At 56.6% G+C, this 22794-nt stretch overlaps 1 protein-coding gene across 2 annotated transcripts in view; it reads right to left on the minus strand.

Moving 5' to 3' along the window:
* Nucleotides 1-385: 385 nt before the first annotated feature.
* The window catches only part of CRTAC1 (cartilage acidic protein 1), a 134933-nt gene continuing 112524 nt past the window's right edge, over nucleotides 386-22794 (minus strand). For both annotated transcript variants that reach the window (XM_084904086.1, XM_084904085.1), the window contains exons 7-15: nucleotides 21493-21638; nucleotides 18747-18883; nucleotides 14538-14620; nucleotides 13702-13802; nucleotides 13124-13292; nucleotides 5240-5385; nucleotides 3874-3916; nucleotides 1517-1660; nucleotides 386-1047 (exon numbers count right to left, since the gene is read on the minus strand). In XM_084904086.1, coding sequence (XP_084760212.1) covers nucleotides 929-1047; nucleotides 1517-1660; nucleotides 3874-3916; nucleotides 5240-5385; nucleotides 13124-13292; nucleotides 13702-13802; nucleotides 14538-14620; nucleotides 18747-18883; nucleotides 21493-21638 — 1088 coding nt within the window. In that variant the 3' untranslated portion in view covers nucleotides 386-928. The remainder of the gene's footprint in view (nucleotides 1048-1516; nucleotides 1661-3873; nucleotides 3917-5239; nucleotides 5386-13123; nucleotides 13293-13701; nucleotides 13803-14537; nucleotides 14621-18746; nucleotides 18884-21492; nucleotides 21639-22794) is intronic.

Consider the following 22794-nt stretch of genomic DNA (forward strand, 5'->3'; position numbering starts at 1 on the left):
TGGGGTGTCTTAGGGGAAAAAGGGCCCTCAGGGTTACACCAGCCCAGTTCTTCTTTGGATGAGGAAAACCGAGGCTCTGAGTGGAGAACTGGCTTTCCCCAGTTGAAAGGCCTCGAGGCCTCCCTCTGTGTCTAGACCTCGATTATCCCATGTTCCTTACCTGGGGCAAACCCCGTCGCCCAAATGCGATCATCGATGCACGTACCCAATCCATTGTTCGTGCCCAGGGACACGGTCCCTTCCCAAGCACCACAGGATGGAAGGGCCGCTGCTAACTGGGCACTCCAACCAGCATCTACTTTGCCCTGGACACCTTTCTTTCCCCCACCAGCTAGGCAGAGAGTTTATTGGCATCATTTCTCCAGAAAGAGGCTGGAAGACTTAGTAAATTCAAACTTTAACCTTTTTATCAAGAATCCCAAAGGGATACCCTTTTCTCCTCCCATTGCCACCGCCAGCCCCCACCAGGCTTTCTCTACCGTAGGAAGTGAGGGCGCACAGTGCAGAACAGCACAGGCCAAACCAGCAGGCACATGAAGCATTGTCGAGTCAACTGAGCGACAACCACCTGAGAGCCATCTTTGTTAAGGGCAAAATGAGCCACTCATGACACAGGAGGATACAGGAAAGACAGGGCTATCTGGATTCTTCTGGAGTGAGGAAGGCTGGATTGGGGCCGAGGGGGGACTTTTCCTTTCCTGTTTTCTCAGAAAACATGCAAAGAAAGGCTTCACACGCAACTAAGGTTACACACACATCAATATTTCCAGACTTCCCTTTTCAAAGATGGCCGCCCATGCTGTCCATTCAGAGGGAGCTTGCAGCAGAATCTCTGGGCGTGGAGAGAGATGGGCAGCAGGAGAAATTTACTTTTCCACAAAGGTGGTTGTTTTTTTTTTCTGTTTTTTTTTTCCTTTATTGTTGGGATTTAAAATGCATATAACTGAAGGCAAAGTCCAAGGCCTAGAGAAAGATATGAGGCTCGAGAGAGAGGCTCTGAGATTCTAAAGGCGGCAGAAGGATACCCACCTAAAAAGGCCACTTGAGCTGCAAAAGGGATGGAGCAGAGACAGAAAATGGGAAAAAGAGAAAAGGGGTGGGGGTAGGGTCGGGGAGGGGGAAAGTGTTTGGGAGGAAGAAGACAAATAAGTACCAGTTCAGAAATTCAGACAAAGATATGGAGTAGGAGCTAATTTATACCCCAGGTGAGAATAGATGGGCTGGCCTCCGGGTAAGAGCATATTTTTTTTTTTTTTAAGAAAATGTGAGAAGGGAGAACTAAGAAGAGCAATGGCCGGAGAACACAGCTCCCTAGGGGCCCTTCGGTTGGTGGCAGTAGTGGTTGAGCTCCTCTAAGCCTCTGTCGTGTCTTTCTAGAGACTCAACAGGGGTCTAAGGAGACTCCATCTGGCCAGGAGAAAGCAGGGACTGGGGACTTTGATCTGGGGCCTTCCCAGAGCTCCCTAGCAGATGGCAAAGTCTTTTTGCTACTGAGCTGTGGCCAGGGCCGACTCACCCACACAGGCTGTGCCGTCTTCGTTGGGCTCGTAACCCCGACTGCACTTCTTGTTGGTCCGACATCTGTAGCTTCCATATGTGTTGACACACACGGGCTTGTCTCGAGGGCACACGAATGGGAACTGGATGCATTCGTTGGTGTCTGAAAGGGAAGGGAATCGTTCACTCGGGAGAGCATAGGCCCTTGCTCAGGCTCCGCTGTTCCACCCACTCTGGGACTGGGACATGTCCCTCATCTCTGGGCCTCAGCTTCCTCACGTCAGTCCCCTTGGCTGTCTCTTACTGTGCTTGACCTCTCCATGGTAGGGGTGCCCAGGCTCAGTCCTGGGTCTTCTATCCACCATCCTTTACCGAGGTGGTCCCTTCAGACATGAAGGATTCCAGACTTCCCATCTCCAGCCACAACCTCTCCCTGGGGCTCCCGACGCGTGAATCTGTCTAACACGCATCTTAAACTTAGTAGGTCCCAGATGGAATTTAGATTCCCTCCAGTCCTCAGACCTCTCCTGCCCCCTTTTCCCATCTCCCCTAACTCAATCAATAATTAAACAGAAACCAGTGATACCCAATTCTTTCTTTTTCCTTATCAATGTAACAACAGATCCCATTAGTTCTGCTCCTATGGTATCCCCCTTGTCTGTCCACCTGCTTCTCATTCTCATTCTCCTGCACCAGCCATTCCCGGCCAGCACCATCTCTTGCCTGGATTTCTGCAGCTACCTCTCTCCAATCCCATCTGCAGTTCAGCAGCCAACGTGATCTTGTGAACATGTGGCCCCATCACTCTACTCTCCTGCTCCACTGTGCAGACACCGTTCCGGGGCTCCCAGACTCTCCCGGATTTAGATCTGGCTCCTCTGTCCTCTCTGGGCGCATCGACCGCCTTCCTGCTCCTCTGACATTCCAGGCCTTTTTCCTGCCTCGTAGCCTTCCCTTCCCTCAGGTATTTCCATGGCCAGACCCTTCTCATCCTTTAGGTCTCAGCTCAAAGGTCCCCTCCTCTGAGACCCTTCCTGACCACTCTTGTCTAGAACAGTCTCCAGAGAGCACCTTGCTTAACGGGGTCTTAACTCATCTAGTCCAGCTGTAGGGTCACGGGTGATGGTCTGTCCCCTCCCCCCCCCCCCCCCCCCGCCCCATTAGGATGAGCGCCCGCCAGGGGAGGTGCTTGGCCTGCATTCCCAGCCCCCCACATGGGGCCCGGCATGTGGGAGGCACACATATGTCCACTGGAAAAAGAAAAGGAAGAGGCAGCTGGATTGGGGGTCTCACAGGGGCCTCCCGGGCACAAGAAAGATGCTGGAATTTCTGTGTGTGTGCACCGTCTGATTGCAGTGGCTACAGTGGGGACATGGCGAGTGGAGGGGAGTCAATTTCTCCTCAGGCCTCTCAGAGCCATCCTCCTCCACCTTCTCACCTGTGGTACTTTGTCCACACATGCCCTCCACCGGAACACTTTCTCCCCTCTCTTGGCCTGGCAAACTCATCACCCCTCAGGTCTCAGCTTACACCTTGACCTCTCTGGGGTGTCTTCTTGAACCCTCCTTAGACTGGTTTGGGCCCCTCCTCTTTGCTACCTCACAGCCCCTTCCCTCCCCCACTCCAGCCTCTCACACTGGCTGTTAGTGCCTCTCCCATGAGCTCTAAGCCCTGGCTAGGGACTCTCTGTCTTGTTTACTCTTGTATCTCAGTTGCAAACACATCTGCCTGGGGCGGAGGGACATCTGCAGAGTGAACTCGGCCGCTGGGATGGGAGACGTTTGTGAGCCTTCTGGACGCTGAGCCTCTAGGCTGCCCGCCTCCCGCTCCAGTCCTTGTGACCTGGTGACTCTTCCCAGAGGTGCCTTCCTGGCAGTGCCACGGCTCCCTGCCCCCCCCCCCTTCGCCCCCCATACTGCTCAAGACTGCCACCTCCTTGTACTGAGACCATACCCCACACCCTGGTTTGCTCCAGTGCCCCTGCAGTTCCATGGGCTGGCCAGGCTGAACATGCCAGCTCTCCACGGGGCCCTGTGCCCACCCAGCCTCCATAGCCCCGGCAGTCAGGCCTCCCTGTGAACACTGTCCAGGCCGTGGTGCGTCTCATGGCCATTCTCTCTGTAGTATTCACGGCACAGAAGCTCTGCCAGTTCCCAGAACCGTGGTGATTCAGCCTGCCGGGCGCTCATGTCACTCCCATCTGAGTGAGTCACATGGCGGTTGTCTTGGCATCTGGAGCCCCAGGGACAAACAACAGGCTCCCCTCCCCACTTTCTGCCCCTTGTCTGCAACCTGAGCCCTGCCAGCACACAGGTGGACTGTCCCCAGGGAGATCCTGGCCTCTGCTCCATCCCCCGGTGCCTGCAGGCAACTCACCCATGCAATGGCCATTTTCCTGCTGGGAGAATCCTTGGCCGCACTGCAAAGTGGGCAGAAGCAGAGACACTAGTGAGTTGAGAAGATGGCATCTCAGGAGCTATCACAGCCACAAAGCAGCTGTCACCCCGGCCCCAGAATGAGGGATGCTCTCAGCTCTGGGCCTGGAGGGGGCCCCTCCCTGCCAGGACTCCTTCCCTTGCACTGAGAATAGGACATTGGGGGGTGGAGGAAGGCCAAGAACAGACTTAGTCCAAACTCCTGCTCATTCCACTCTCGCGGGACCCACACGTCTGAGCCGGACGGGTAACAGGAACTGAGCCCCAGGCTGGGTGTCAGCTGGGCAAAGGGTGATGAGGGGTGGGAGGAGCTTTCTGAGGTGTCTGCTCACTCCCCACACCCTCTTCTCTGAGAACCTTCCCACTCCCAGGTTCTCCCCCATCCACCCCCCATCTCTCTGGGCAAGGCCTGCTGGACCAGGGGTGGGCATCCCAGCAGGAGGATGAGTCAAAGACGTGGTGGCCAGAATTTGAACCGAGGCTGAGACGGATTTGGAAACCTGGTGGCTCCAGGCTGTGGGGGCTTTGCTATGTCTATATGGGGGTTTCGGGGACAGCAGACTGGTGGCAGGCCAGGGAGACTCCAAACAATACTTTACACAAGACAGAAAATGTCAGCTGTCGGTACAGAGCAATGAGGGTGGGGCAGAGAGATTATTAGGGAAGGGCAATGACCTCTTCATTCCCAGGCCAGTGCACAAATGACAAAGGTCCTTGAGCTCCTGGGGCTGAAGCCACTGAGCTGCATGGTCCCTGCGCATCCTTAGCTTCCCATGGGACGCTGTGAGCTCCCCTACACGTTTCCTTAGAGGTCTCCCCTTCAGTGTGAATTTAGGGGAGCTCCTGTTATTGCAACCAAGTGACCCGATCAGAGTTAGAACCTTGAGCTCTTTCTTCAATAGCTTCCGGCGGCCTGACCCTCCCTCAGCACTAACACAAGGCCTGCCAGAGATTTGGAAAGAGCTGGGGGGGAAGCAGGAGACCTGGGGTCAATTCTAACTCTGCTCCCAACTGGCTGCACAGCCTGGTGGGGTCTCCCCCTTGGTCTCGGTTTTCCTCCTCTGTAGAATGGGTGCAAAAAATACCCATCCTGCCAATACCCCCGGATTCCTGTGAGGAGCAGCAGAGACGTGCATGTGGTACCATTGTGCAAACCGCAGACGGTGGGGTCACCATGAAGCCTGCCCTTTGCTGGGATTCCCATCACTCCAGAGGCAAAGCCTGCCGATTCCCGGGACCCTGCTTCAGGCCATGGGCTTGGGGATGCGGCCTCTCTTCTGGCCCTCAGGCCCGGATGCCTTTCTCACCTCCAGGGGGGCTGGGTCCTGAGGTCTGTCCTCCTCCCGGGGGTAGGGGATCTCCAGCACCGAGTTCATCTCCCCGCTGGCCACGTTCCGGCTCGCCATCCTGCCATCGGGCCACGTCACCTCCACGCTGTTGGCTTCATCCTTCCCTGAGGGACAGACGGGGAAGAGGTCAGCCGCAGAGGAGGGCGGGAGGGGGTTCTTGTTCACTTCCTCACCCACGGAATAAAAGACACGAGTGGAGCATTGTTCTGAGTGCTGGGGGAGCAGCGAGCGTGCGGAGTCCAGCGGAACTGCCATGAGGGTGGTGTCCGTCTGTGCCGCCCAGCATGGCGGCCCTCGCACATGTGGTTGTGGGGCAGGGAAGAGGGGCTGGTGTGGAAGGTACTGAGCTTTAAATTAAATTTAGTTTTAATTACGTTACACTGAAGTAGCCTCCCCGGCTGGTGGCTACCATATTGGACTGTGGCGCTCTAGAGTTTTCAGTGGACAGGCCAGTCAGCAGGAGGCTGTTTTTGGGAGAGGGTAAAGCCTGGTGATGAATAGCTGGTGGCGGAGTCCTGGGTTCGAATCCTGGCTGTCCCCCCTTCCCTGGGAGGTTGAAAGAATACGGTGGGGGTGGCTATCTGGGAGATTCGGGGGACACATCACAGCTCTTGCTGCGTCACCGGGAGCATGCCACATATTTATCTTTACATTTGTGTTATATTTATGTTTATAGCCTGCTACGGGCAGGGCTGTCTTTGTCACTGGGAATGTCCTGGTTTTCCGGGAGCTTCCACTCTAGTTGGGATAGACAGGCAAACAGACGAACAAATACATAACGTCAGCGATGGACAGGTTCTCCGGAGAAAATGAAAATGGGAATGGGGTGAAGAGGCACTGGGGTTGGCCGGGGTCAGGGCCGTCGGGGACGGGCTCCTGGGGAGAAGGCGCCTGAGCTGAGCTCTAAGTAAGAGCTGAGGCGAATAAGACCCAGAAGGTGGACGCAGGAGCAAGCCCCCTCTGCGAAGCCGAGGTGTGGGCGGAAGCGGGCAGAGAGGCTCAGAGAATATTCCCGCTGCATCCCTCGCACACGTCCACGGAGCCCTGCGTTGCATCGTTGGCAGAAAACAAGTTGGAGAGATTTGTCAGGTGTTTAGGCATTGTCAGAACCGGCCCCGGCTCCCTGCTGAAGGCGCCGTGGCAAGGTCAGGCTAATGGTGATGGATTGGGGTGGGGAGGAGGGGAGCTGGGCCTCGCCTGCGGAGAGAAGCTGTTCTAGTCGGTTCCCTGGGGAGGAGGGCGCGCCCAGCGGGGAGGGAGAGCGGGTGCAGCCCTGTGTTATCAGCCAGCCGCGCTGACCGGAGGTGGGTGGCTGCTCAGGAGTCCACACACACACACACACACACACACACACACCCCACACATACACACTCATGTACATACACACACATACACACTCAAACACACTCACACACACACACACACACACTCACACACACACTAACACACACACACACACACACACACACACTCAAACACATACACACACACACACACACACACTCCCCCAGCACCACTCCGCAGAATAGAGAATGGCTCACCCACATGGAGGTGCTCCTTTCCCCTGAATGTCTGCAGACACTGAGGACACAAGTGGGACCTTTGAAATTTATAGCAGCTGTTGGCCACGCTTGTCCACCTGTGGATTTTACAGGGACAGACACGCTGGGCCAGAGAGCAGTTTGTGAAACAAAATTCCAGAAAAGGCGTGGAAGCCACCCCCGGACTCCGGGGAGGAGTGCTGTGTGGACTCCTGTGCTGCGTGGCCCTGGGGGCGGGGCTGAGGCAGCGTGGGGTGCAGGGAGGCCGGTCTCCTTGGACCCTCCCAGCCGCCCTGCTGCTGTGCTTCCCAGTGGCGAGGGCAGGGTCCAGAGGCCACTCTGGAGGGTCAGGGTGAGCGGCCACTCCTCCGTGGGCAGGTGGGCGGCAGTGCCAGCAGGGGGCGCCCGAGGGAGCAGAGACGCCCACGCTCAGCCCTTCCTCCCACAGAGACCCTCCCTCGCAGGCCGGCCGCCCTCTGGTTCTGGGGTTCGCTTTATTAGGCTAGAAGACATTTCTCAGAACCCCCTCTCCCCCCAGTGGCCTCACCCCTCATTCTGTAATAACGCCTTTTGGGGAAGAGGGCAGAATCGGGATTGGATGGCAGCTACAGACTTCTTTTGGGTTTGAAGCAGTTTCTGGAAGCTCTGGCATTTGTAGGCTGTGCAGTGTCCTTATGTAAAAAGTAAACATTTTTTTCCATAAAAAAAAAAAAAAAGGAGACAAAGAGAAGCAACTGTTTGTCACCTAAGCCAACAGAACAGCTCCATGAATACATTCTCCAGCCTGGCTGAAGCGCCACAAATAACTCAAACGAGTCGCCGAATATTCATCGAGGATCACAAATTTACATCCTGGGTTTGCCGCCCATATTTCTGAGTCCTGCTCCTTCCTCCCTCCAGACCCGGGGAGGGGCCGGGTGGGCGTCTGAGATAAGAAAGCCAGGCGAGCACATCTCAGTGGGACTTGCTCCCCGGCCGGTGATTATTTCGCTGACTTGGGTACTCTCTGGGGGCCTCAGTTTTTCCATCTGTAAGGTGGGAGTATGACCTGAGCGCTAGCACTTCTGGGAAGCACAGCTGTCACCATCTCCGCCCTCATCACCTCAGACATGAGGGCACCCCGCAGTTCCCAAAGGGCTTTCCCTTGGTGGCAATAACACAAGAAAATGTGTTCACCAGACTCTACCAGGGGACTCTCCAAGATAGCACATCAGGTGCTCTGGCAGCTCCATGCGGAAGGTACTGGTTTTAGAATTTCCATTTCAGAGTGGAGGGAGCTGAGACTCAGAGAGGCGAAGTGAATGGCCCAGCTACCCACCCAGGGAATGTGCGATCCCAAAACCCACACCTGCTACACCCTGTTCTACTGGCCAGCCCACCCCCACATCCGGCTGAGCATTCTCCAGGGTCCGGGATTCAGCAGGAAGCAGACAGACCCTGGCCCTGTCCTGCAGGAGCTGAGCCCTGGGCGGGCAGCCATGATGTTATAGGCGGCTGGGAAAGTGCGGCCACAGCACGGGGACCACTAGGGGAGAGAGGCGGGTGTTCGCAGTCATTTCAGTTGGGTGTGGTGGAAGCGTGGGAGCCTGAGAGGCAGAGAAGGAGGAAGGAGCGCGCCAGGTGGAGGGTGCAGCATGGCAAGGCATGAGGTGTGGCGAGGGCCCATGTGCTTGACGGTCAGGAGAAGTGCAAACTGGGGGAGCAGAGCCTGAGAATGTGTATTGGGTGGGTAGGTGGGTGGGAGAGGAGACGGGGAGGGACTCTGGAGCCTTAGTGCGCGTGGCCCACTTGCACCCTCTCAGCGACTCTGCAGGGGGCGTTTATCCCCACTCCTCAGATGCAGACACTGAGGCTGGGCGAGGGAAAGCGAGCTGCAGGGCTCCGGCCCCAGGCCCGCCTGTTCCCTCTGCCCCAGGCACTGCTGATCTTCATGTGGCCGCACAGCCAGGGTTCCCCCAGCTCCCAGGCGCTGCCCAGGGCGGCCTTTCCCTGGCCTGCGTGCCGGGCCTGTGGGTGTGCGCGCAGAGGTGGCCCCGTTAACCAGCCACCGCCCTCTGGCAGCTTTGAAAGGACAGAGGCCAGGGAGGCGCAGAGAACTGTGCTTTTCAGAAGAATTACAAGCGAAGCAGATGGCGGGGATACAGTTGGCGGAATATGTTTGCACTTTAATAAAGCAATTTTCATGTGGGCCACTGAATTTTCCTTCCCTAAATGAGCACCAGCCGCACGAAGGCAGCTCTGAGTCATGTGCAAACAACTAGCTGAAAGGAAGGCGGTGTGTGTGTGTGTGTGTGTGTGTGTGTGTGTGTGTAGAGGAGGATGGGGGGTGGGGGGTACCGTCCATGCCTGAGGTGGGCTGGCCGAGTAGGGGAGCCCCTAATGGAGGCTGGCAGGGGGGCAAGTAGATGATTGGTACTTGTTTTCATAGTTTGGGTTTTGTTGAGCTGCCTCAGCCCTCTGCTGGCCTGGAAACGGAGACCCAGAGTGTGGGATACGCAGGAGTGGGTGTGCAGAAGCAACTGGGGGCACTCAACAAGGGCCGCGAGTGGAAACACTTATTTATGAGCCTGGCATAGCGGGGAGAGGCTGGGGCGGGGTGGAGAGGGGAGGGGGAACAGGCCAGGGGCCCACTGAGCAGGAGTGGCTGGGGCAGAGGAGAACACGTCCAGGAGGGACAGTTCCGCAGGATGGAGCTGAGAGCGCTCTGTGCAGGAGTGGGCCCTCTGGGAACCCTCAGAACAATGAAAGACCCAGCGAGGTGCCTGCATTTTTATGGTGTGATTCCACACAGCGCAGATCCCCTGGATTTGGGAGTCCAGGGGAGGGACTGAGAAGCTGAGTCCTCTAACCAGACACAGCTCAGGGCTGACTGAGCAAGGCCTGCAGCTCCTGCCAGTGCAGAGATGAGCTGGAGAATGTGCTGGGGGGCGGGGAGGAGAAGGAAGCACCCAGGAGGCTGAGAGGCTCACGTATGCACCCAGGAACATGGCCACATGCTCATCACCCCTGCCTGCAAAGTCAGGAGGAGGCCGGGGTGACCCATGGAGGGAGGAAGGAAGCAGGGGTGAGCAGGCATGCTGTGAGTGCTGGATGGGGAACTTCCTGCAGGCCTCTCCCCCAGAGACTTCTGCCTTCAGCACAGCTTCGAGCCCCACACCCACTGCTCGGTAATGCGCACCTTTAAGGCAGGACTGTCTTGCCTTCCAGCTCTGGACACGCCCCTTCTTACCCAAAACAAACTGCTCAGGATTGAGAAACATCAAACTATCCATCAACAGGGGACTTGCTAGATAAATTATGCATGCTTCCACACAATGAAATACCGTGCAGCGAAAAATTAAAAATAGAGCTGCCATACCATATGATCCAGAAACCCCACTTCTGGGTATTTAACCAAGGAAAACAAAAACACTAACTCGGAAAGGCGCATATATATATATATGCACTCCTATGTTCACTGCGCATTATTTACAATAGCCAAGAGATGGGAGCAAACTAGACGTCCATCAGCCGCTAATAAAGGAAGATGATGTGTCACACACACACTGTGGAATATTACTCTGCAGCAAAAAGAATGAAGCCTGGCTACCTGTGACAACATGGAGGGGCCTGGAGGGTATTACGCTAAGTGAACTAAGTCAGACAGAGAATGACAAATACTGTACCTGGGACCCCTGCTTGTGGCCCTGGGCTTCTTCGAAGCCACCTCCCTCCTGTTCCCCCCCCCCCCCCCGGGGGGCACAGCAGAGCTTGGCTTTGGCTTTGGCTTTTCCAGTTCCCCAGACCTGCCCCATTCCACCTGCCCTCAGCCTGGCCCTGGTCTCCGACAGTCTGACCCCAGCCTCCCTTTCCAGGCTCTGCTCCCGCCAGACCATCCCCTTTCTGTAGACACACTGAGCACCCTCCTTTTCTGGGCCTTTGTTCAAGCCAGCGCTGCCCCCGGAAGGCTCTCCTCAGCCCCCCTATCCACACCTCCTAAACGCCCACCATCCTTCTGGACCCAGTTCTGGGCCCACGTTCTTGGGAAAACTGCCCAGAGCAAAAGCGAGTGTCTCCTTCCCGGGTCCTCTCGCAGCCACTGGGCCAGGGTGATGGCACATCCAAGTCCGCTTTGCGCCGAGTCCCTGTGTCCCTCTGCTTCTCTCACCCCCCCACCCCCCGTACCAGCCTGATCACCCCTAACCACCTCTGCCTGCTGGCCTGATCATCCCCAACTGCCCCCTGCCGCTGGCCTGGTTGCCCCATGCAGCCTGCTGTTCTATCATCCCTCACTAACCCCCCTGCCGGCCTGGTCACCCCACATGGCCTGTTTGGTTGTCCATTCTGTTGAGATGGTCACTTGGGCTTTTATATAGATAGATTATAGCACCTCATGAGGTGCTAACACAGGCAAGAAGATGTCTGATTGTTGAACCTAGGTATATTTGACTCAAATGCTTTCTTCACCATTGTGTTTCAGTAAAGACACTCTTGGGTCCCCACCTCCACCCCCAGTGTTTCTCAACATTTTTTCCATGATCGCCCCTCCTCCTCAAGAAGCCTTTCTAGAGTTTTATTTTCCTAATTCCCTTCCTCAACTCTTTTTTTTTTTTTTAAATATATATTTTATTGATTTTTTACAAAGAGGAAGGGAGAGAGACAGAGAGCCAGAAACATCGATGAGAGAGAAACATCGACCAGCTACCTCTTGCACACCCCCTACCGGGGATGTGCCCGCAACCAATGTACATGCCCTTGACCGGAATTGAACCTGGGACCTTTCAGTCCGCAGACCGACACTCTTACCACTGAGCCAAACCAGTTTTGGCTCAACTGTGTTTCTTTAAAAATGTTGTATTTTGAAATAATTATAGAGCCACAGGCAGTTGCAAAGACACTGCAGAGAGAGCCTGTGTAACTATCGCACAAGCTCAGCACCAGAAAGGGGATGTTGGCACAAGGTGTGTGGGTAGTTCCATGTCATTTTATCGCATGTGCAGATGCATGCAACCGCAACCACAGTCCAGGCCCGTCACCACCAAGACCTCCTGGGGCTACCCCCGTACAGTCCCATCCACCCCTCTCCTTTTTACAATTTCTACCCCCCAGCAGCCACTGACCTATGTTCCATCTCTACAGTTTTGTCATTTCGAGAATGTTATATAAATGGGATCAACAGGATGTGACTTTCTGAGATTGGCCTCGCCGCCCCCACCCACCATAACACCCTTGAGAGCCATCTAGGCTGTTGTGTGTGTCAATAGTTCATTCCTCTTTGTTGCTGAGTAATAGTCCATGGAGTGGGTAGACCACAGTTTGTTGAACGGTTAACCTATTGCAGGCTGTTTCTAGTTTGGCCCATTACAGATGAAGCTATTATAAACCATCATGTATAGATTTTTTTTTTGTGGACATAAATTTTCACTCATCTGGGAGAAATACCCAGGAGTGCAATTGTTGGATCTGATAGTAGTAGTTGTGTGTTTAGGTCTTTGTTTTTAAAAGAACTGGCAACGTGTTTTCCAGCATAGCTGTGCCATTTTACATTCCCACCGGCCATGTGTGAGATCCAGTTTCCCGGCGTCCTGGCCTGTGTGTGCTGTTGTCACCGGGGGTATGGCGAGGCACTTTCGCCACCGAGCCAACTCCCAGGAGGCCCGGGGAACACATAGTCTGGTAGAGGCCCGTGTTGGAAGCACAAGGCAACAGCCTGGACGAATGGAGAATTAAATACGTTGACCCCCAGGTGAAGAATCTGACAGAGTCGCTGGGGTGAGGACCTCTGTAAGAGGCGGGGCAGCCGAAACCGGTTTGGCTCAGTGGATAGAGCGTCGGCCTGTGGACTGAAAGGTCCCGGGTTCGATTCCGGTCAATGGCATGTATCTTGGTTGCGGGCACATCCCCAGTAGGGGGTGTGCAAGAGGTCAATGGCATGTATCTTGGTTGCGGGCACATCCCCAGTAGGGGGTGTGCAAGAGGCAGCTGATCGATGATTCTCTCTCATCGATGTTTCTAACTCTCTATCCCTCTCTCCTCCTCTCTGTAAAAAAATCAATAAAATATATTAAAAAGAAAGAAAGAAAGAAGGAAAGAAAGAAAGAAAGAGCGAGAGAGGTGGGGCACTCCCTCCTGAGCTCACGTCCCCCTCGGAGCAGGGCTGCCTCCCATTGCCGGTGTCCCCACCGCTGTCTCGGCACCTCGGTGCCCGGAAGATGCTCGAGTTGTGCATCCCTTATCCCTTGGCACCATGCGGGATGCCGTTTCAGGACCCTCCGTCCTGTCAGCCGCGCGCTGCCCGCCCTCTCCCCGGGCCCTGGCTCACCCAGGCCGAAGTGTGCCACGGGCTCCATCTCGCACAGGTAGCCGGAGCCCCCGTCGATGATCCGCAGGTGGGCCCCGCTCTTCTTGGTGTAGAGCACGACCTTCGCCCCCCTGGCGAAGGCCCCGAACCGGGTCCGGGGGACCACTCGCAGCCAGTTGTTGTTGAAGCCCTGTAGGGAGGCAGGGAGGCAGGCCAGGCGTCAGCGGGGTGGGCGAGGAGCGGGGACCTAGGGCAGCAGAGGGAGAGAGGGAGGGAGAGGACGAGAAGGAGCAGAGGAAAGAGAGAGCAGGAGGCCGACAGGAAGGTGAGCGAAGCGACAGGGAAACTGGAAAAGAGGGGAAAGCCAACAGCCCCAGGAAAAACTATGCGAACTGCCGTGGAAGGCAGCGGGGCAGAGGGCCTGACCCGGGAGGCAGCCCTTCCGGGGGTTTGTGATGTTGCTGGAGGCAACTTTTTTTGCCTCCTCCATGCCCATTTCCTGTCACAAGTCCCCAGCTCCTCTGCCCTCATCCACCCTAGGCCCTAGGCCCAGGGCGCCACCCCAGGCCGGGCTCCCAGCTCCCCACGTCCATGCACACCTGATTCCCGCGGAAGACGGACAGCGGCTGGGCCATGGACTCCCCGTGGGACAAGATGAGGTCCAGCATCCCATCTCCGTCGAAGTCCGTCACCACGCCGCCTGCAACAATACGGATAGCACCGGCCAGGGGACCCCGGGGCCGCTGGGCGGGGAGGTGCTGGGCCTGGGACTGCGGCTGCCACCCCTGCCCTCCCCTTCCTAACCGCCACCCCTGGTGAGGCATTCGCGGAAGAGGGTTCCCGTTCCTGCCCTGGGGCGTCTGCCCCGGCCTGGGGGCTCTGTGATTCAGACCGTGAAGACTTCTTCCTGGCCTCTGTGTTATACATGCCTGTTATATTGGCACAGTTTTTGTCAATCTACTAAGTCTCTGCATACGTGTGGTCTCCTTGGGTCCTCACTGCACTCTGAGAGGTGGAAGGGTGGCTATAATTATCTCCGTTTTATGGATGTGGAGCCCAAGACCAGGACCAAGCACCTTTTCCAAGACCACTCTTTCTCTGACACCAGGCTGAGCGCCAAGGGGGGAGGGTTAGACTTCAGGACCCCGGCCTCTCCTTCCTGTCCCCACCTGGCAAGGCATCGCCAGAGAGCCCGCTGCCCACAGATTCTCGGTCCGGCCCCGCCCCCAGCTGCCCTGGGCCTGGGAGAATGGACCGCCCCCTCCGCTGCTTCCCACCTGACATGCTCAGGGGGTCCCCCTTCTCCACTCTGGCCCCTGCTCTAGGGTCTTAGCCTTCAGAGTGGGACTGGCTGCCTCAGCCCTCCCTCCCTCACCCCGGACAGCGGGCAGCACTGAGACAGGGGAGTGCAGGCCGAGCCCTTGGGCGCCCTCACCTGTGCCCCGGCCCTCAGGCTCCAAGGCGTCGCCAGGATTGAGCTCCTCAATGAGGGGGTCGCCGTGCTCCCTGCGGATGACGCTGTGGGAGGAGAGACGGGCTGTTCACGGACGAGGAACTGGCCGCTGAGGCACCTGGACCTGGAGGCCTGCTTCTCACTCCAGCCTGAGCATCCCCCCGGCCCCATGGTGCGCGGGCTGCCCCCTGCATGCCTCCGGGGCCACTCCTGGTTTACAGACCCTGTCTACACCCTGCCTGTTCTCTTCCTGGGTTTGAATTCACATTGGTAAAACTGGACTTTTCCTTTTCTTTTTTTAATTATTATTTTTAAAATATATATATTTTATTGATTTTTTACAGAGAGGAAGGGAAAGAGAGAGTTAGAAACATTAATGAGAGAGAAACATCGATCAGCTGCTTCCTGCACACCCCCTACTGGGGATGTGCCCACAACCAAGGTACACGCCCTTGACCGGAATTGAACCTGGGACCTCTCAGTCTGCAGGCTGACACTCTATCCACTGAGCCAAACCGGTTTCGGCTGGACTTTTCCTTTTCTAACGGACGACTTAGAGACAGCCCGGGGAAGGGCAGTTGATGGATGGAGAAGGGATAAGGACACAGCTACCTTCAAATGGCCTTCACATGGCTCTGGATTTTCAAGTTCCGGATGGTACCCAGGGTTCAAACCCAACTCAAATGTCACCCCCACCGTGCCACCCCAAGTTCTCCCTGGCCGTCCCGCCAGAGGCAGTGCCTTTCTGCTCCGCCTTTATCACTCGCCTGGCCTTTATCACGCCCTGCCTTGTGTTAAAGCTTTGTATGAACGTGTCTTATCTCCCCGGTTAGACTGCGAGCTCTCTGCAGGCTGGGGCCATGTATTATTCATCTTTGCATCTCCCACGGCATCTAACATCGTGTCTGGCTCTCCGAGCGCTCCCAGCACACGTCTGTGCGGTACACGGATGAATTCCGGAGGCCGAGGGAGGGAGTGGGGCTCTGGGGTTGCAGGGGTTCTGCCTTTCTGACTCTGAACCTCAGTAATATTTGTTTCAGAAAAGTCCTCTGTGGACGTCCTGCTGTCTCCGAACCAAGCTGACTGCTGCCGATGGCTGTGAGCTCTCCTCTCTAAGTTTACTCACTCGCTCGGTGCTCCCAGCCTTGGCTCTCTACATGAATGGAACAAATCTGGGGCAAACCAGGGCCTTGGGAGGTTCTAAATCCCTCCCTCTCCACACACACACACATTGCAGGTGACTGTTGTCCAAATCACAGAGCCACCAGAGGGCTGCGATGTGGCCAGTGCTTTCAGGAGAGGACCGAGTCCCCCGAGCTGGAGCCTGTGGGGTTTGGGTGGCAGGGAGAGTTGTGGCAACTGTGCTGACGTCCCTGTGAGCCGTGTGCCTGGTGCCCGTGGCTGTGTGCACACTTGCTGGAGGTGTGTGTGCCTCAGCCTGCTGTCACCCACTGTCCCTGTGACTACTTGGTCCTGCAGATGCGGCCACATCTGGGCAGAGACACCCCTTGGTGCATGTGACCAGGTAGCAAAGGGTTCCTAAGGTTAAAACCCAGCAGCTCCCTTGCATTTATGTGTTCGCTGAACAAGTTCTTCTGCAGCAGCTTGTGTGTGCTGGGCAGGGCGCGGGGGCCTGTGGCTGTGCTGGGCATCAGGGAGGAAGGAGCCCAGGACCCAGGACGACAGGAAACCTCACGCGGAGTGCCGAAGGCCGACTGGGCGAGGGGCCGAGGGGCTGAGGGGAGGGCAGAGCTGGGCAAGCTCATCCAGGTTCTAGTAACCAGGGCAGGCTTCCTGGGGGAAGGGCTAACACAGCTGAGACAAGCATCCTGAGTGAGCCCATGCCATCCAGACGTAGAGGCGGGAGCGAAGTAGAGGGCGTGGGCAGCATGAGGGCCCAGGGCTGGCACAGCCCAGAACCCAGAGAAGCTGGGGGTGCCGAGTGCTTTGTGGTAAATGGGGAGGGGAGAGTGTGGAGGCCGGAGGGCAAAACTGGTAGGTGTGGGGTGTGCCAAAGAGGAGGCCTCTCCAAGGTTTCCAGTGGAAGAGGGGTGTGGCCAGATGGGCATTTCCAGCTGCTGGCTCTGCAGGACTAGACTCAGGGAGAAGGCGGGAAACGGGTACAGGAATCCCCCGGAGAGAGAGAGAGTGGGGGTGGCAGAAGGTGGAGAGAGGAGAACGGATTGGAGGCGTGTTTAGAGGGATAAGGGGTGTGAGCGCGTGCATCCCGGGGGCTGCCTGTGGTCCTGCCGTTAGGAACAGGGCCCTGTGCTCTCATCAAGCCTCCATTTTGGGTGCTGCATTCCGTGGTCACCCTGAGCGTGGCTGGAGGACTTGCAGACGGTGACGCGTTGAGGCTCCAGTGCCTCCTACACGGAGACCATGTTCCATTCACGGCAGGGACAGGCCGGGCTAGATTCCCAGTTTCCAGCTGTTCGGGGCCTCAGATGGGTGCTCAAGACCCAGCCAACGGCCACGGGGGTTTGGGGCGTAGCCGTATCCGGGGAAGCGACTTCCATTGCGGCGATGTAGAAGTAAACACACTCATTCACGGGGCAACTGCGCGTCTAAGGACAGCTCCGTGTCCGCGGCCCTTGGTGTTGCCCAGAGGGAGGCTGGGAGGGGGGCCAGGTGGGCAGGCCGGTGGGGAGAGGAGGTGTCTGGTTCTTGGGCCTCCGAGATGAGAGCATCGGGCTCCTTGGTGATCAGGGGCCCAGGCAAGTGACACTTTATTAGCCAGAGAAGGAGAGCAGTGTCTCTGTTAACGAGTAATTGATCTTCCGCAATTAATCTGGAAGTTGTGAATAAGCTTTTTGCAAGGCACCTAATTAGTAAATCCGGTGCCTCCAGGGGGTGATTGCATCCAGTCAAAGATGGATGCTTTGTTAATACTTATATTTTAAATGCACTTAGTCACAGCTCTCACCTTTTATTAAGAGTTGGGACCCTCCTGGGGGAGGGGATGGGACCGTGGGGAGCCCAGCAGGTGATCAGGCCCATTCCCCCGCATCCGAGTCCCCCGGCCTGCCCTTTCCTCCCCACCTGGTCCCGAGCCCCACAGGTGTGTTCTCTACCAGGGGCGGGGCCATCTCAGGCCACATGGGTGCTGAGGCTGGTTCGCCAACAGTGGCTCTCAGACTGCATGCCTGATGCCTAATGCGCGTGTTACAACTAGAGGTTCCACCTGGCTGGTGTGGCTCAGTGGTTGAGCATTGACCTATGAACCAGAAAGTCACGGTTTGATTTGGGTCAGGGCATATCCAGTCAAGATTGCAGGCTTGATCCCCTGTGTGGGGTGTGCAGGAGGCAGCCGATTGGTGATTCTCGCTCATCATTAATGTTTCTATCTCTCTCTCCCTCTCTCTTTCTGAAATAAAACATATCTCTCTCTCTCTCTCTCTCTCTCTCTCTCTCTCTCTTGAGAGAGAGAGAGAGAGAGAGAGAGAGAGAGAGTGAGAGAGAGTGAGAGAGAGTTTCCTGGGCTTCACATTGCTGAGATTTGGATTCAGGAGATGGAGGTGGGCCCCGGGCTTCTACTTTAAGTAAGAACTCTGGGTGATCCGAACCCCTCTTAGACAAGTGTCGCCTGCAGAAACCCAGTCCTGCCTGCCTAGGCACATGCCCAGATGCTTGCAGATCCCTTTCCCTCGGTTACTTCATTTACTTGTCTACCGTTAAGCTCATCCAGCATTTCCCAAAGGATGTCTTGCAGAGCACCAATCCCAATAGGAAAATCTTTGAAAAAAATGTCCTGTGATCAAACCTATTTGGAATATCCCACCCACCTTTTGGGAAGTAAACATACGTATGGCCATGGAAAAGGCTCCGAGAAGTCCTGCAGTAAAAAAAAAACCTGCCTGTATTTGCTTGGCTCACGCGTACTTAAACAGGTGTGACTTTGTAACTGCTTTTTGTGTTTTTTTTTTTTTTCTGGGCCACATCCCTCTGCCCACGATCATCCCCAACACCAGGAGGCCCACTTGTTACCCAGAATTCACCCTCGATGCCTGCAACCTCTTGCTCAATCTCTGTTCTTCCCTCCTCTCTGTTCCTTCATCAGGGCACCATCTTCCACCTCAGCCCTCCGAACGCCCCTTCTGAGCCCTGCACCTCCCTCCTGACCCCTGACCCCCGCCCCCCTGCCCCCAGCTGCCGAAGGGGAGTGGGCAGGAGCCTGGCTGGGGCGTCTACCGGAAGAGGCGGTTGGCCGAGGAGCTTCGGTGGGCGAAGTTGTTGAAGAAGATCTCCAGCTCCTGGTCGTTGTCGAAGTCGGCGGCGATGACGGTGCGGACCGGGGAGGGCATGGAGAACTTGGGGGAGGCGATGTCCTGGGGGGAGAGAGGGCTCCGGGTCAGCAGGCGGGTACGTGGGAGCATGGGGTGAGAGGCCGGCTGTCCCGCTGAGTGGGGAGGGAGAGGGGGAGGTGCATGCACAAAGGTAAGGCCGCTCGACCTAGCACCTCCTCTCTCGCCTCCCAGGTAAGGGCCCGGGGGGCTGTGCTGAGGACCCCAGAAATCTCAGGTAGAACAAGGGGGTAAGAGGGACAGTTCCAACTCACATCCGTGAAGCACTTGGCTTTTCCTAATGGTTATCACTTGTAGCTGTCTCATCCTCACCTGAGGAAGCAGGGGCATTAGCAGTCCCGTTGCACAGGGAACAGTCCTGGCGAGCCCATAGGCGTAGCTAGTAAGGAGGGTAAGGTGACCAGATGTCCCGATTTTTAACAATTTGTCCCGTGTCCCGCGGCGTTTTAAAAAAGTCCTGATTTTTGGAAAGATTCTCTCCAAAAAATCGGGACTTTTTTTTTTTTTTTTTTTTTTAAATGCCGAGGGACACGGGACAAATTGTTAAAAATCATGCCCTTTCTAGTACACATCCTTACTCCTCCTTAGCGAGAGGCAGAAGTTGGGAGGATACAGAAAAGGGCTGCGCATCTGAATCCAGACTTCTCCGCTGACGAGCTGTGTGATCCTAAGGCAAGTTACTGAACCCGTCGGATGCCACTTTCCTCATGAGGGAATGGTCATAGTGGCCCGGGTTCGAGGGCTGTGTGTACGAGGGCTGGCACGGAGTGGGCGGGGATAGAGCTCCGGCAGCCTGTCCTGGCCTTGCTCCTGCTCCCGGCCTCATGGAAGGGGGCAGAGGCTGCCTTCGGTTGTGTTTTTGCTGCCTCTGTTTGATTATGTTATTTCTTGGGCGTCTTTGGATGTTGTTAAAAAGATGTTTGCTTTGGAAGGTTGCGTAGATGCTTGTCCCCGGCTCAGGGGGACCCCAGGCTTAGGACCCCAAAGCATGGACAGGGCCTGGAAAAGGGTCCCAGGTGTGGGACTTGCCTTTGAAATAGAAGGAGCGGCTGTTTAAATCCCAGAGCCCAGGTGGAGAGGGCTGGGAAGGCACAGGGGTGTTTCTGGGAGTGCCCCCTGCCCCTTGCCTGGGCCTGCCCCCTGGGCCTCGTACCGCAAGCCCTAAACGTTGGCTGCGGGAGTGAGTGGCCTGGGACTGCTGGTGAGCTGCCTGTTGTGGGGAGGCCAAGGAGGGAGGCTGTCCCTATCAGCTCCGTAATGAGGCTGATGAAGAGCCCCGGCCAGCTGGCCAGGAAGGGCTGAGCAGGGCCTGAAGGGCTGGGGAACAAAAAGGACTCAGTATCTCCAACTCGTTATTATGCTATCGATCCTGTCAAGATGGAAGCCGGCATGGCCCCCGTGGGGCTGACCCACTGGATGCCTGGGCTTCCAAGATAATGTATGTAAAGTGCTTTGTGCAGTTCCTGGCCCACGGAAGGCACTTGATAAATGTGGCATCTGTTGTTGTTGTTATTATTATCATCATCATCGTTATTATTGTTATTGCTCCTGTGAGCTCTGGGGAGGAGCCACCAGAGGGTTAGCAGGGTTTGTCACATTGACGCTGTGGCTGGAGGGCTGCCCTGTGCCTTGTAGGCAATTGAGCAGCCTCCCTGGCCTCTGCAGACTAGCTGCCCGCAGCACGCTCTGTCCGCCGGTGACAACCAGGAAGACACTGCTCAGTGTCTTCGCCTGGGGTCAAAACTGCTACTGGTTGCGAGCCTGAATAAGAACAAAACGCTGAATGAAGGCGGAAATCATCCGCATCCCAGGATCTGTGGCCCCGAGCTCAGGGCACGCCTCCTCCCCACCCAGAGAGCTGGCTCTCAAGCCTCTGCAGGAGCGAGCGGCTGGCCCTGAGCACCCCAGGGTGGCTGCCGACGGGCAGGGAGCTGGTGGAAGTCACCCAGACACGGTGCCCAGAGACTTCCCGGGGATCCTGAGACCTAAGGCTAACGCCGACCTTTCTCACTCCCTTAGGGGTTTTTGGCAACCTTGAGTCCCCAAGACCAGCTTCGGCCATCCTCTGCCCTTCTCGAGAACGCCCCAAACCCCAACTCCTCAGGCTGGTGGCACTTCCATGACCTTCAAAGGATCCTTGGCAGCCCAGCCTGTTTGACAGCTCGCAGAGGGCGCACAGAGCGGAGGGGCTTGCCCACCCTCTGGCATTTGTCCCGAGGGGGCAGCTGTTGGATCTGTGGCCTCCACCTCCTCCACCCCTACTCCCCACGGCACCCTGGGCCAGAACCTCATTTTGCAGAGCTCAGGCAGGGGCTACAGGTGGGGTTTTCTGCTGCACCCAGAGAACGAGTGCCCCTCAGAACCTCCTTTGCCCTGCCCACTGTGGGGGGCTGCTCTCCCTCCTCTGCTACTGGCTCTCTCTGCTCCAGCCACTAGAGCGGCTACAGCAGCCAGGGCCAGAGGCCATCGCCGCCCCCCAGATGCTGCCTTCCTTGCTCCCCACCCCCACTCCCAGGCGCTGCAGAGCCACTGTCTTCTCAGCCTGGTGGGAGGCACAGTCGGGGCTGCAGCCCCAGGACCTGCAGGGCCACCCATTGCTGGGGTGGGGGGTGGAGAGAGAGGCCCCTCCTTACCCGGAAGCGGACCTTCCCGTGGGCGCTCATCTGCAGGTAGAGGCGGTGGGGGCCGTTCCAGTTGCCATAGACGATGTCCACTTTGCCGTCGCGGTTGAAGTCCGCCAGGGCCACGCCTCGCCCGTGCTGGTGGGGGTCGTCCACACCTGGGAGGAAGGGCAGAGACCCTCAGGGCAGTGACCCTGTGGCTCCAGAGACGCTGACCTCGCAGGGGCTCCTTGATGAGCAGCCAGGGAGGTGGCCCTCCGCGGTCCCCGCCCCCACGGGATGGGGGGGAGACGCAGCAGCAAGTCTCAGAATTTTCTCACAGGAGTGGGAGGTGGGACAGCCGTCCAGCTGCAAAGGAATCAGAACCTCGTCTTCCAGCACCGTCTGCCAGGCAGGCACATTATTCTTACTCGGTTTTGGGGCAGCTGGAGGAGACGAGGGAACATTCTGGAACACTGACGCTCTCCCCAGCCACCCCCATACTGCCACTGGGACACATTAGGTGGACCAGCACTCCTTTGCTGACGTCTCTCTCCGTGGCTCCCCAGGACTCTTGGGTCAAGTTCAAATGCCTGCGGGGAGGACTGTCCCTGCCCACTCTTCGCTGGTCTGTGTCGGGTGCAACTCTCCCTCCGACTCCTAAGCACTGGCCATTCCATGTTCCTTTCATTCTTAAATGAACCAAGTTCTGTCTAGCTGGTGGGCCTTTGCTCAAGCTGGTCTCTCCTCCTGGGATGCTCTCTTCCTGGCTCTGGGGTCCCTGGCTCCTTGTTTTTCTTCTGCTGTTAGCCACCCTCAGGGGAGCCTTCTCCGGTCACTCCCATGAAAACAGCCCTTCTTGCCGAGACCCGTTTGGCTCAGTGGATAGAGCATCGGTCTGTGGACTGAAAGGTCCCAGGTTGGATTCCGGTCAAGGGCATGTACATTGGTTGCGGGCACATCCCCGGTAGGGGGTGTGCAAGAGGCAGCTGGTCGATGTTTCTCTCTCATCCACATTTCTAGCTCTCTATCCCTCTCCCATACTCTCTGTGGAAAATCAATAAAAATAAAAAAAAAAGAAAGAAAACAGCCCTTCCACCTACTCTGTCATTCTCCCTGCCACTCCCTTCCCCCATTCTTCTCCTGCACGGTGCAGGTCACACGCATAATCCTGTCCCTCTGGGGTTGACTTGCTTGGGGTCAGCTTTCCTCCTAGTCCTCAGAGACCGTCTTCTTACTCACCTGTGTTCACCCGGCATCTGTCTCAGCGCCTGTGGCGACTTAGTCGTTTTCAGTAAATACTTACTGAATAAATAAAGAGGCATCAATAATTTA

This window comes from Pipistrellus hanaki (genome assembly GCF_964339955.1).
Source record: "Pipistrellus hanaki genome assembly, chromosome: 14".
NCBI lineage: Eukaryota > Metazoa > Chordata > Mammalia > Chiroptera > Vespertilionidae > Pipistrellus > Pipistrellus hanaki.